At 48.7% G+C, this 14,143-nt stretch overlaps 1 protein-coding gene across 1 annotated transcript in view; it reads right to left on the reverse strand.

Moving 5' to 3' along the window:
* Window positions 1–740: 740 nt before the first annotated feature.
* The window catches only part of LOC127581059 (uncharacterized), a 119,487-nt gene continuing 106,084 nt past the window's right edge, over window positions 741–14,143 (reverse strand). The window contains exon 5 of the mRNA XM_052035121.1: window positions 741–925. Within this exon, the coding sequence (XP_051891081.1) occupies window positions 741–925 (185 nt within the window). The remainder of the gene's footprint in view (window positions 926–14,143) is intronic.

Below are 14,143 nucleotides of genomic sequence, written 5' to 3' on the forward strand. Positions count from 1 at the left end.
TTGTGTGGGCAAGACCTGATCTTAATGATCGACTGAGTATAAAGCAGGAAGTTGTGCGTGGGGCTTGTTGAGTGAATGTGAAGACCCTTCTGTCTATCGTGGTCATTCCTCGACTCTCTGCTTGTCCACGCCCTGAATGAGAACACACTAACCTCCCCTCCCTCCCTCCCTCCCTCCCTCCCTCCCTCCCTCCCTCCCTCTCTTTCTTTCTTTTCCCCAGTCTTTCGAGCTCTCAGTCTCTCTCACTGAGAATATCTTTGCATCTGCATCCATCCATAAAGCTCTTTGTCTGACTGCCTGTCCCTTCATTCTGGCTTCTGTTTGTCAGTTTGCTGTGGGGTCAAACGGCACAGAACTGGCCCTTTGATCCACTGAGTGAGCACTGATCATCAGGCACCAATTTAGACGCATCCCATTTCATTCCTCCCGTCATCCCATCAACTCCCCCAGATTCTACCCCTCACCTACACACTAGGGGCAATTTACAGTTGTCAATTAACCTAACAACCTGCGGGTCTTTGGACGTGGGAGGTAACCGGAAATAGCAGGGTATCCCATAGATTCTCAGGGAGAACATGCAAACTCCACATGGACAGAACCGGAGGTCAGGATAGAACCCGGGGTGCTGGAGCTGTGAGGCAGCAGCACTACCTGCTGTGGCACTGTGCTGCCCTGTATGTATTTTTCTCTCTCACTTCAGATACATCTGGACTCCCTGCACCGTTCTCTGCTTCACTGCCTCAACCACATCCTGCCGCCATCTGATGCAGCATTTGACCAAACACGTTCACTGTGAGGACCAGCTCATCACACCTTGACAGCAGCTCCCGACCTCCACAGGGGCTCTGGGCGTTCAGACCCATCATCTCTTTGATAAATAAAACAAACATCTCCAAACTCTCACTGTGCTCACTCTTCCAACAGACTGTCAAGGCAAAGAAGAGACAGTTACCTCACAGAGAGAGAAAAACGGACCCACATCACAACTTTCAAGTCTTCAACAGGTCCCACAGGTCAGTCTGGTGCATACAGTAAAAGTCCACAGGACCCGGGGGAGAGAGCGGCAGAGTGGATCAAAACTGGCTCAGTGGAAGGAAAGAAAGGGGAATGGTTGACGGGTGTTTGTGTACACTGGCGCTGTTACCAGTGGGATCCTGCTGCAGCTCTTCACCCTCAACAACAATGATTGGTTCGGCACAGAGAGAATCTGTATTAAACTGACAATTACCTTCATTGGTTCAGTTAAAAACAAACATGCAAGTCGTACTAAGCTAAATATCTGTGCGCACACCCACCAGTATCTCTGACCCTCCCTGAACAGTCAAAGAATAGAAACGGTAATATCTGGGAATAGGAGCTCACGCTGGCAGGCGTTCCTCTAATCCCGACATAATCTGCACGTTTCCAGCGTGGGGTCATCCACTTCTCCGATGGTTCGTTTCCAGAGATTTTGCTGCTTCTGCTCCCAAAACCCTCCATTCTTATTCTATTTTCTTGTCAGATTGAACTGTTGTGTTTCGATTTCATTGGCGGTGGCTCATCTGACTAGCCTGTGAGGGGTCAGTCATTCAGGGACAGAGATGGGGAGAAATTTTCTTCACCCAGAAGCACTGAATTTTTGGAATCTCTCCCCGGATGCATGGCCAAGACAGTATTTAAGACAGAGATCGATGTATTTTTGGTCTGGACAGTGGTGATGAGGTTAAAGATCAGCCACGGTCTTACTGAGAGGGAACAGGCATGAGGGGCGAATGTCCTCTCCTGCTTTTATGGTTGTTCTTTGGGGTGGGTGGGGAAGGGTCAGTTGTTCCTTTTGCAGAAAAATTGACATCAGACAGTTCGAGTTTGGCTCCTGACGTCAAGCGTTGTGGCTTTTCTGCTTTGTGATCGCACCTCCTCCAGACTGGGTGTCTATCTCGCCCCTGTTCCTCTGCATTGTTGTCACATAAGTGACTGCTCACCACAACTTACCTGCAAGGAGAAGAAGCTTTTGTGCAGCCCAACAGCCACGAGACTGTTTCTTGAGAAAGATGAAGACCGGTCAACTGCTAATCTCTTCCTGGCTGACTCTCTTCGTCTCAGTCTGTGAGTTGTATTCAGACCAAGTCTTTGTCTTTCACCAACCTCCTCTCCAGGTTCTCTATTACTTTCTGGACTGGGACATTTCGGGATCCCACACTACCAGGGCAGGGAGAGCAGAGGTTAGGCTCAGCCAATCTGCTGCTCCTGTCCAGGACATGGGTTATATACAGAACGAGAGAAGCTTGGTTATCAGTGGGTATTGGCACAGAGGATTGCGTCAGTCTGTAACCACACAACCACCCTGCTGCTAATTCCAGAAACAGAGCTCTGAGAAACGGATGTCTGGTTGCTCAATGAATAGGGAAGGATTGGAAGGGATGTAGAATTGAGAACACGTGCCCAGGACCCCTCAGAACCCAAGAACTGCCATTAGATCCAGGGGAGTTTCAAGGGAAGGGATCATGATGGGGAAGTTGGGTGGGAAGGATTGATGGAGGGAGGAACTGGGTGGCAGAAAGGGGGTGAAGAGGGGTTAACAACATCCACATTCGGGCACCCTGGTGCTCTGCAGAGAGACTGTTGAGTTGGTCAGTAGCCCAGTTGACAAAACTAGACATCCAAGAAAGAGGCTTCAGGGGATACAGTCAAGCGAACTGGCCCAAACATGGTAGAATGTGAGAAACCATGAGGTCATTTTGATGGAAAATATTTATAATGAGTTTCTTTTACGGTGACAACGTGGGAGATATTGATGTTTGCAGGTTCTGGGTGTCCCTGTGCACCAGTCACTGAAAGCTAACATGTGATGGCAAGTAACAATCGACACCGGTTTCCATCCCTGTCCCGGCTGCCTCCAGGCTAGGCCCTCGAGCCTGCCACTTAATCCTGCTGTTCTTCCTCCACCACACATCCCACCACCGTTCCCCTCGCTTCCTTGGTCTCTTAATCCACTGCCTACCCTCGTCCTCCCCACTCCGAGCCCTTCTCTTCCCACCACCTCAGCTTTTCTGAGCTCCCTACCCCACCCCTGAGCCCAGCTCCAACCTCTGCTGTGTATTCGCCGTCCCCTCTGACCTCCCCTCTCTGAGGCAGAACAGTCTGCCCCAGCAGACATCTCACCTTCACCATCCCCCCCCCTCAACACCCCCCCACCCCGACCGCCCACACTCCCCCCAAAGACAGAACAGGGAGAGAATTCCCCTGGTCCTCCCCAATCACCCCACCAGCCTGTGCATCCAGTACATCATTCTTCACAACTTCCAGCTACAATGTGATCGCACCACCAACCACATCGTACCCTCCTCACCCCTTTCTGCCTTCCACAGGGATCATTCTCTCCGTGACTCCCCACCCATCCCTCTCTCACACAGCCATTCTCTTCTGTAACTGTAGGAGGTTCCACACCTGTCCCTACACCTTCTCCCTCACCTCCATCAGGGACCATCAACAGCCCTTCCAGGTGAGGAAGTCTTTCACTTGCAAATTCCCCGGTGTTTTTTTTATCACATCTGGTGCTCCCGTTGTGGCCTCCTCTACATTGGTGAGACCGGGTGACACTGGGCGACTGCTTCACCGAGCACCTTCGCTCCGTCCAACATGACCGTCTGGATCTCCTGGTGACCAGCCATTTTAATTCCCCTTCCCATTCCCACAGGACATGTCTGTCCTCAACCTCCTGTACTGCCGGGTGAGGCCAAACGCAAACGAGAGGAAAAGCATCTCACAAACCCCCTGGGTAGTCTCGAACCTGACTGCATGAATATTGAATTCTCCAACTTCCAGTAACTGGTCCCCCACTGTCCCTGGCAGTAGAGGAGGTCGAGGACAGAAATATCCGTGTGGGAATGGGAAGGGGAATTAAAATGACTGGTCGCCAGGGAATTCCCTGTTATCTACCCAGTAGTTCCTACACTCACCCCAACCCCCATCAGCACGTCTCTTTCCCCTTCCCCACCCTCACCACCCACACACTCCTCCCACTGGTTCCCCTCCCCTACTATTCCCATATGCCCTCCCCAACTCCCTCCCCCCCCCACCTTGATTCCGTGATCCACCTTCCTCTCCGATCAGATTCCATCATCTTCAGCCCTTTGTCACCTCCACCTTTCACCTCCTAGCTCCTGGTGCTCTTCCCGCTCTTCCCACTCTCCCCTCCCCATCTGCCAATCGTGCTTCCCCAGTGGATCCACCCTCACCCGCCAGCTCTTGCTCCACACCTTCCCTCCACCTTTTTTGATGGTCATCTCCCCTCTGCCCTTTCAGCCCAGATGAAGGGCCTCGAACCGAAACGTCGACTGTCCATCTTCCTCCATAGATGCTGCCTGACCCGCTGGGTTCCTCCAGCAGTTTGTTGCTCCAGATTGCAGCATCTGCAGTCTCTTGTGTCTCGTATTGAAAGGCTGAGAGTGGTTTCCCTGTTGCCCTTTAATATTCCATAAAGGCCAATGGTATGTTGGCCTTCACTGTAAGGGGGTTTAAGTCCAGCAGGAAAGGTGCCTCACTGTAGCTACAGCGGGCGTTGGTGAGACTGCACCAGGAGAATGATGTACAGTTTCAGTTTTCTAAGCTAAACAAAAATGATCTGCATGCTGAAGAGGGAGAATGCGAAGCTTCTCCAGACTGGTTCATGGTATGGTGGATCTGTCGTATCAGGAGCAATGGAATAGACTCGGCCTCTGTTCTGCAGGGTGCTGAAGATTGAGAGGAGACCTCATTAAAACACAGTTATTGGAAGGGAGACAAATAGACAAAGTGTGGAAGGTTCCCCCCTGCCACCCCCGTGGAATCGAGGACTGGAGGGTCACAGTCTCAGAATAAATGTGCAATGTAGGACTGAGGAGGAGACATTTCTTCACTCAGAGGTTGGTGAATCTTTGGGATTCCCCAGTGGGCTCTGGTTCTGTCATTGATAGATTTCTGGATATTAAAGGATTCAAGGAAAGTGGGGATATAAGAGCTTAGCCGTGATCTTGTTGAATATCATTCTGGTTCAGGGGGCAGCACGTCCTTCTCCTCCTCCTGCCCCAGATCACACAACAGGACACTGGATCAGGGGGTGTGTGTGAACCCAGATCACACAACGGGACACTGGAGCAGGGGATGTGTGTGTGAACCCATATCATTTGCTTAATCCCACTGCCATTTTTCTGTTCCTGTTTCTGGTGTAGGGGCCCTGCACTCGAATTCATTGATCTTTTCCGTTTTACATTTGAAGAAAAAGCTTTTCCAGTCCATTATTATATTCCCTGCAAGTTTATTCAAACTTTTTTTTGATTTTTTAACCAATTTCTTTGTCTTCTTTGCTGAACTCTCAACTGCTACTTTATCTGGCAATCTTACTTGCCTCTTTATATCTAATATTATCGTCAGGTTCTATTGTTGGTCGTGGTTGGGCCATTCTTCCTGTATATCTTTGCTCTGGAAAGGAAGGCATAACTGCTGCAGGTTCAACGTTGGTTCCTTCAATGTTAACCATTGCCTATCCACTGCCGTGCATTTCAATGAATCTCTGTAACATTTCAGTTTCATATTTAAATTAGTTTATTGTCGTATACACCAGGTTGCAATAAAATTCCCTGCTCATGTAGAGCTCAGAGGGTAAGCAGTACACATGGTCACAATAAATACAACAGTGATGAGCGGAAAACAACAGAATCATGTGAAGATTGAAGTGCAGTCCGAAGGATTGCAAAAAGGATGCTGAAGGAAAAGGAAGCCAAAGCAGAGCAGATGCCGTTCCACGCTGCAATGCAGCCTGTCAGGGTACTTCCTGCAGCACATCCGTAGAACTTGGAGAGAGTCCTTGTGGACAGGCCAAATCTTCTCAGATGCCTGAGAAATTACATACGCTAATGTGCTTTCTTGATCATCACATTGGTGTGGAGGAAGGAGAGTTTGCTCGTGATGTGGATGTCTCGGAACTTGAAGCTGTCAGCCATCTTTGCAGCAGCTCTTTTGATGAGGACAGAGTTGTGTTCACACCCCCACTTCCTTTGGTGAAGCTCTTTTGTCTTACTGACTCTGAGGGCTTGGTTGTTGTTCTGACACCATGGCAGAAGCTTCACTATATCTTTGCTGCAGGGTGAACTCACCTCTCCTAACTTCTGTCGTTTGTTCAGATTTAGACAAATTCAGTTCGAACTCTTTCTGGTTATCCACCCTCTCTACTTCCTTGCTGCTCCTCTTCAACCTTCCAGGTTTCCCTCCATTGGGACCCTCCAACCAACCCTGCTTATTTAGTTGAAAGCCCAATCTACCTCCCAAGTTATTGGATTCACTGGAACTCTGATCCCAGTCTGTCCCAGTGGAACTGCTCTCTCCTTCTCCAGTACTGACACCAGTGCCAAAGCAATTGAAACCCACTCCTCCCACACTGGGCTCTGAGACACATTCACCTCCCTATCTGATTAACTGTGTGCTGACATGTTTGTGGGTTGGTAATAATGCAAAGGTAGCTACCTTTGTGGCCCTGGTTGCAAATGTGACCCCAGTTGCTCTGTGTCTGGGTAGAATCGGTCGAACTCCCACTGATATTGCTGCAGGCACATCCCTGTGGTGGGTCCAGTGGCCAAGGTACCGGGTACCCTGTACCCCACCCACAGCAGAACCACCAAAGTGAGACAGGGATATAGAGCAGGGGAACAGGCCCTTCAACCCACTGAGACCATTCTGACTTTCACCTGTTTACACTGACCCTACGTTTAAGGCATCGGGTCCAGACGGCGTACCGGACTGAGTGCTATAGATCTGTTGCGGTCCAACTAGCTGGAGTATTTACAGACATCTTCGACCTCTCGCTTCTGCGGTCTGAGGTTCCCACCTGCTTCAAAAAGACATCTGTTGCAGCGGTGCCCAAGAAGAGCGTGGTGACCTGCCTCAATGTTTACTGTACGCTTACATCTACTGTAATGAAGTGCTTCAGAGGTTGGTTAATGCATGAATCAACTCCTGCCTCAGAGATAACCTGGATCCGCTTCAATTTTCCCATCACAGCAGGTCAACAGGAGGTGTGATTTCTGAGACTGTGTGTGCTGGTGATGTATTTTTTCCACCAGGTACACTGCCTTCAGGAGGACACACAGTGGTGCATCAGCTGCTCTGCTCTGTGGGAGTTGCCTGTCATTTATCGGGACTTTTCAGAGTCACGGACGTGGTTCCCTCCATCAGAACTCTCCTCCACCGGCAGAGGGAGATGCCTTGGCTGTAAAAGTGGCCGGACAAGGGACAGGCCAGATGATGGAGGAGTGAGCTGCTCGCTACTCCTGCTCGTGGCCGAAGCCTCCGGCAGTCACAATAGGTGTCCAGAGGACTTGTGAACAGCAAGTGATTCCAACCGACCTAACCAGCGTTCGGCCAGAATTCATCAGACACAGGCCCCGAAACCCTCCCTGGGAACCTGTCCCACACAACTTGAGCCATCTCCTGAAATGCCCTCCATGCCGTTCCATGCCACAAGGAGGCAGTTCTTGTATGGGCTGTTCCTGCACTGTCCACACATCCTCTCTGTCACCACTGTCCGGGCACACTTTGGCATCCATTGTGTCATCAGCAGCGCGGGGGGGGGCCCAGTGAGGTCTCTCTACATTGGGGTCCTCCCCCTTTACAGGACCTGACAGGAGAAACAGGACCTCAAAGGTAGTAATTTCAAGGTTACTGCCTGTGCCAAGTGACAGTGAGTGTAGGAATAGAATGAGGTGGAGTTAAATGCGTGGCTGAGGGATTGGAGTAAAGGGCAGGATTCAGATTTCTGGATCATTGGGGCCTCTTTCGGGGCAGGTATGACTGTACAAAAGGACGGGTTGCACTTGAATCCCGGGGGACCAATATCCTGGCGGGGAGGTTTGCTAAGGCTACTGGGGAGAGTTTAAACTAGAATTGTTGGGGGGTAGGATCCGAACTGGAGAGACTGGGGAAGAGTGTTTGGCTCTCAAACAGAGAAAGCGAGTAGTAGGTACGAGAGGGAGGATACACAGGTGATAGAGAAGGGACGTGCTCAGACCGGTTTGAGATGTGTCTATTTTAACGGAAGGAGTATTGTGAACATGACGGATGAGCTTAGAGCATGGATAAATACTAGGAGCTACGATGTGGTGGCCATTACAGAGACTTGGATGGCTCAGGGACTGGAATGGTTACTTCAAGTGCTGGGGTTTAGATGTTTCAGAAAGAACAGGGAGGGAGGCAAAAGAGGTGGGGGATGGCTCTGTTGATCAGAGATAGTGTCACAGCTGCAGAAAAGGTGGACGTCCTGGAGGGACTGTCACGGAGTGTCTGTGGGTGGAGGTTAGGAACAGGAAGGGGTCAATAACTTTACTGGGTGTTTTTTATAGACTGCCCAATAGTAACAGGGATATCGAGGAGCAGATATGGAAGCAGATCCTAGAAAGCTGTGAGAATACAGAGTTGTTGTGATGGGAGATATTAATTTCCCAAACATCATTGGCATGTCCAGATGGTGAGGGGTTTAAATGGGGTGGAGTTTGTTAAGTGTGTTCAGGAAGGATTCTTGACACAACATGTAGATAGGCCTACAAGAGGAGAGGTTGTGCTTGATTTGGTATTGGGAAATGAACCTGGTCAGGTGTCAGATCTCTCAGTTGGAGAGCATTTTGGAGATAGTGATCATAATTCTATTTCCTTTACGATAGCATTGTAGAGAGATAGGAACAGACAGACTAGAAAGAAGTTTACTTAGATTAAAGGGAATTATTAGGCTCTTAGGCAGGAAATTAGAAGATTAAATTGGGAACAGATGTTTTCAGGGAAAAGTACAGAAGAAATTGGCAGATAATCAGGGGATATTTGTTTGTAATTCTGCCTAGGCATGTTCCAATGAGACAGGGGAGTCACGATAGGATACAGGAACAGTGGTGTACAAAGGCTGTAAAAATCTAGTCAAAAGGAAAAGAAAAGCTTAGAAAAGTACAGAGAGCTAGGGAATGTTAGAGATCTGGAAGTATAAGGCTAACAGGAAGGAGCTTAAGAAGGAAATTAGGAGAGCCAGAAGGGGACATGAGAAGGCCTTGGTGGGCAGGATTAAGGTAAACCCCAAGGCATTCTACAAGTATGTGAAGAGCAAGAGGATAAGGCGAAAGAATAGGGCTTATCAAGTGCAGCAGTGAGAAAGTGTGTATGGATCCGGAAGAAATAGTGGAGGTACTTAATGAATAGTTTACGTCAGTACTTCACTACAGGAAAAGATCTGGGGGATTGTAGTGGGACTTTCAGCAGGTGAAAAGCTTGAACATGTAGATATTAGGAAAGAGGAGGTGCTGAAACTTTTGGAACGCATCAAGTTGAATAAGTCGCCGGGACTGGATGAGATGTACCTAGGTTGCTGTGGGAGGCGAGGGAGGAGATTGTGGAGCCTCTGACGATGATCTTTACATCATCGATGGAGACGGGAGAGGTTCCAGAAGATTGGAGTGTTGCGGATGTTGTTCCCTTATTCAAGAAAGGGAGTAGAGATAGCCCAGGATATTACAGACCTGAGGCTTACCTCAGTGGTTGGTAAGCTGATGGAGAGGATCCTGAGAGGCAGGATGTATGAACATTTGAGAGGTATAATATGATTAGGAATAGTCAGCATGGCTTAGTCAAGGGCAGTCCTGATTTAGGAGCCTGATTGAATTTTTTGAGGATGTGACTAAACACATCGATGAAGGGAGAGCTGTAGATGTAGTGTATATGGATTTCAGCAAGGCATTTGATAAGGTACCCCACGCAGACTTATTGAGAAAGTAAGGAGGCATGGGATCCAAGGGGACGTTGCAATGTGGATCCAGAACCGGCTGGCCCACAGAAGGCAAAGAGTGGTTGTTGAAGGGTCGTATTCTGCATGGAGGTCGGTGACCAGTGGTGTACCTCAGGATCTGTTCTGGGACTCTTACTCTTTGTGATTTTTATAAACACCTGGATGAGGAAGTGGAGGGATGGGTTAGGAAATTTTCAGATGACACAAACGTTGGAGGTGTTGTGGATAGTATAGTGGGCTGTCAGAGGTTACAGTGGGACATAGATAGGATGCAAAGTTGGGCTTTGATAGGATAGGATGAGGTTGACTTTATGGTTAAGAAGGGTATGGTGTATTGTCCTTCATAAATCGTGGAATTGAATTAAGGAGCCGAGAGGTATTGTTGCAGCTATATAGGACCCTGGTCAGACCTTGGAGTACTGTGCTCAGTTCTGGTCACCACACTACAGGAAGGATGTGGAAGCCATAGAAAAGATGCAGAGGAGGTTTACAAGGATGCTTCCTGGAAAGCGGAGCATGCCTTATGAAAGCAGGTTGAGGGAATTGGGCCTTTTCTCCTTGGAGCGTCGGAGGATGAGGTGGATCCTGATAGAGGTATATAAGATGATGAGAGGCATTGATCTGGTAGATAGTCAGAGGCTTTTCCCCAGGGCTGAAATGGTGGCCACCAGAGGACGTAGGTTTAAGGTGCTGGGGAGTAGGTATAGAGGAGATCAGGGGTAAGTTTTTTACTCAGAGAGTGGTGAGTGCGTGGAACGGGCTGCCGGCAACGGTGGTGAGGTGGATACCATCGGGTCTTTTAAGAGACTTTTGGATAGGTACGTGTAGCTGAGAAAAATAGAGGGCTATGTGTAAGCCTAGTAATTTCGAGGGTTGGGACATGTTCGGCACAGCTTTGTGGGCCAAAGGGCCTGAACTGTGCTGTAGGTTTTCTATGTTTCTGTGTTTCCACTGGGGACTGGGATGGAGTGTGTTGCACAGAGCAGTGCTGTGCAACAGTTTTTTAAGATGGTTCACAGTCTCCCCAGCTGTCTGCCTCTTGTGACTGTGTTTCCTGTGTATATGGAGTGATGAGGTTGCAGTTCCTTCTGCTTGTTTGAAGGGGCTGGTCCTGGTTACACGCCAGCCCTACCACTCTGATCTTTATTTACCCACTGCGGAGGGAGGTGAGTCGGTCAGAAACCTATTCGTAGGTTTGGTCCTGGGTCTAGGCTGTGTGCAGTCGAGGGTTCTCCCTGAGCCAACTGCCTGTCCCTCCTCCGGGGTTATACTTATCGCCAGGTGTCCCTGCAGAGGGTGCACGTGATGTCCACGGGCATCTTGGAGGCATTCTGACTGGTGTGTGCCGCTGGGGCTGGGTGTGTTCTGGACAGGGATGATGATGTTTGAATTTGATGTTTTAGTTAAATGTGTTTGTAAAGAGTGAGCTGAGAACAGTGTAACTACTGTGAATATGTAAATAAACCTCTTTTGAAAACAGTGCATGGGTTAGGCAGAGAATTAAACTCCCTCTACAGGGTCCCAATAAAAGGGCCTAGATGAGATACAGAGTGAAGTTCTCTTCACTGTCCCATTACCCACTACCACGGAAAGGTTAGATACAGTGAAGCTGCCCTAAAACAAAACATGGTCAATCTGACCCTTTCCTTTTCTGAACCTCTCTGTCTCCATCTCACGAGTTAAGAGATGCAAACACTCAGCAGTTCAGGCTGAATTTGTGGGAAGAGAAACAGAGTCAATATTTCAGGTCAAGATGCTTCATCAGAACTGGGAAGAAGACAAAAGAAGTTTGTTCAGCTATGGAGGGGGTGGGGGCGAGGGGTGTCTCTGATGGGGTAAAGTCGGGTGGGATGAAGAGTAGTTGGGATAGTTGTCGGAGTCAGTGAGCTTGAAATGGATATTCGTGTCCAGTTAATCTGCTGAAATGGAGACAGAGAGTTTCAGGAAAGGGAAAGGTGAGAGAGTGACCAGAGGATGGTGAGGACAGGGTGGCCAAAATAATGAAATTGTTGAGTCATACATGAGTGCAGCAGGCAACACCGATGCCGTCATTGACGTACCGGAGAATTGTTGAGGGAGTGGGTCCGGGGAGGACTGGAACAACGACTGTTCCACATGTTCAGTGTACTTGGAAGCACGTGATAAAATAGGCCGAAGTCAGCATGGTTCCCTTAAGGGGAGATCTTGCCTGACAAATATCTTGGAATTCTTTGAGGAGGTAACAAGCAGGATAGAGAAAGGAGAGTCGGTGGATTTGTTTACTCGAATTTTCAGAGGGCCTTTGACAAGGTGCCGCACATGAGGCTGCTGCACAACAGAGCAGCCCGTGGTATTACAGGAAAGGTACGAGGATAGATAGGAGATTGGCTGACTGGCAGAAGGCAAAGGGGGCCTTTTCTGGTTGGCTGCCGGTGACTAGTGGTGTTCCTCAGGGGTTGGTGTTGGGTCTGCTACTTTTCATGTTATAGTTAATAATCTGGATGACGGAATTGATGGCTTTATGGCCTTTATGGATGATACAAAGATAGTTGGAGGGGCAGGTAGTGGTGAGGAAGCAGGGCGTCTGCAGAAGGACTTGGACAGGTTGAGAAAATGGGCAGAGAAAGGGCAGACAGAACACAGTGCAGGGAGTGTATGGTCATGCAGTTTGATAGAAGGAATAAAGGCATTGACTATTTTCTAAACGGGAGAATTCAGAAATTGGAGGTGCAAGGGGACTTGGGAGTGCTAGTGCAGGATTCTCTAAAGGTTAACTTGCAAGTTGAGTCAGTAACAGGAAGGCAAATGCAATGTCATTGATTTCGAGAAGACTACAATATAAAAGCAAGGATGTAATGCTGAGGCTTTATAAGGCATTGGTCAGACCACATTGGAGTGTTGTGAGCGTTTTGGTCCCCATATATATGGAAAGATGGGTTGGCATTAGAAAGGGTCAAGAGGAGGTTACGAGAATGATCCCAGGGGTGAAAGGGTTAATGTATGAGGGGCGTTTGATGGCTCTGGGTCTGTACTCACTGTAGTTTAGAAGGATGAGGGGGATTTCATTGAAACCTACCAAATATTGAAAGGCCTGGTAGATGCATGTGGAGAGGATGTTTCCAGTTGTGGGAGAGTCAGGATCAGAGGGCATAGACTCAGAATAAAGGATGTCCCTTTTGAACAGAGATGAGGAGGAATTTCTTTAGCCAGAGGGTGGTGGATCTGTGGAATTCATTGCCACAGGCTGCTGTGGAGGCCAGGTCATTGGTGTATTTAAAGCGGATTGATAGGTTCTTGATTAGTAAGGGCATCAAAGGTTACGGGGAGATGGCAGGAGAACGGGGTTGAGAGGGAAACATAAATCTGCCATGATAGAATGGCAGAGCAGACTCGATGGGCTGAATGGCCTAATTCTGCTCCTATATCTTGTAGTTTTCTGGTCTTGTATCCACCAATGACAGGTGTGGTTTGGGCCCACTGACACGAGCCTCCCCCTCCCCCATCCTCCCTGAAACTTAACATAACTGCATGGCCTTGAACAGTTTCCCCACGACAGAACGCCCCACTGTTCCCTGTTTTCTCTCTCCCTCCTGTTATAAATAGTGGGGTTTCCAGCGCCTCCCCTTCAGTACTCCGGATGCAGATCATCAGGCCCTGGGGATTTATCACCTTTCACTCCCATTCCTTTGTCCAGCACTTTGTAACTAATACCACTGCCCTATAATCCTCTTTTTCTTTCGACCCTTGTTTCCACGGTATTCTGTGCAGATAATTGTACCCTCTCCATGAAGGCTGAAGCAAAGTATCTGTTTATTTCTCTGCCATTTCTTTGTTCCTCATTATCAATAGTCCTGTTACTGACTGTGAGACTACTGATCCTTTACTTTTTCCATCCTATCGAACCTTTCACTGCCTGCTTTTCCCTTCCTTGCAAGTTCCCAACTCTCCTTTCACTCTCAGTCAAACTCCTGGTCCACTTTTGCTGAATCCTGTACCACTCCCAGTCTTCAGGCTCACGACTATTTCGGGCATCGTTATATGTCTCCTCGTTGGATCTAGATCACAAGATCACAAGACAAGGGAGCAGAAGCAGGCCATTCAGCCCATCGAGTCTGCTCCAAGGAAAAGAGAAAAAGAAATGGGAAGTGGGGAATGGGGGGGGGGGGGGGGTGGGCAAAAAAACCTAATCACATTTCACGGCCTTATCCCCATATCCCTTGATACCCTGACTATTTAGATATCTATCTCCTCCTTGAACACCCCCACTAATCTGTCCTCCACTGCTGTGCGTGGCAAGGAGTTCCACAATTTCACCACCCTCTGGGTTAAGAAATTTCTCCTCATCTCTGTTTTGAAATTGTACCCTCTAATTCTAAGATTGTGCCCTCT

Source organism: Pristis pectinata, chromosome 20 (assembly GCF_009764475.1).
Source record: "Pristis pectinata isolate sPriPec2 chromosome 20, sPriPec2.1.pri, whole genome shotgun sequence".
Taxonomy (NCBI): domain Eukaryota; kingdom Metazoa; phylum Chordata; class Chondrichthyes; order Rhinopristiformes; family Pristidae; genus Pristis; species Pristis pectinata.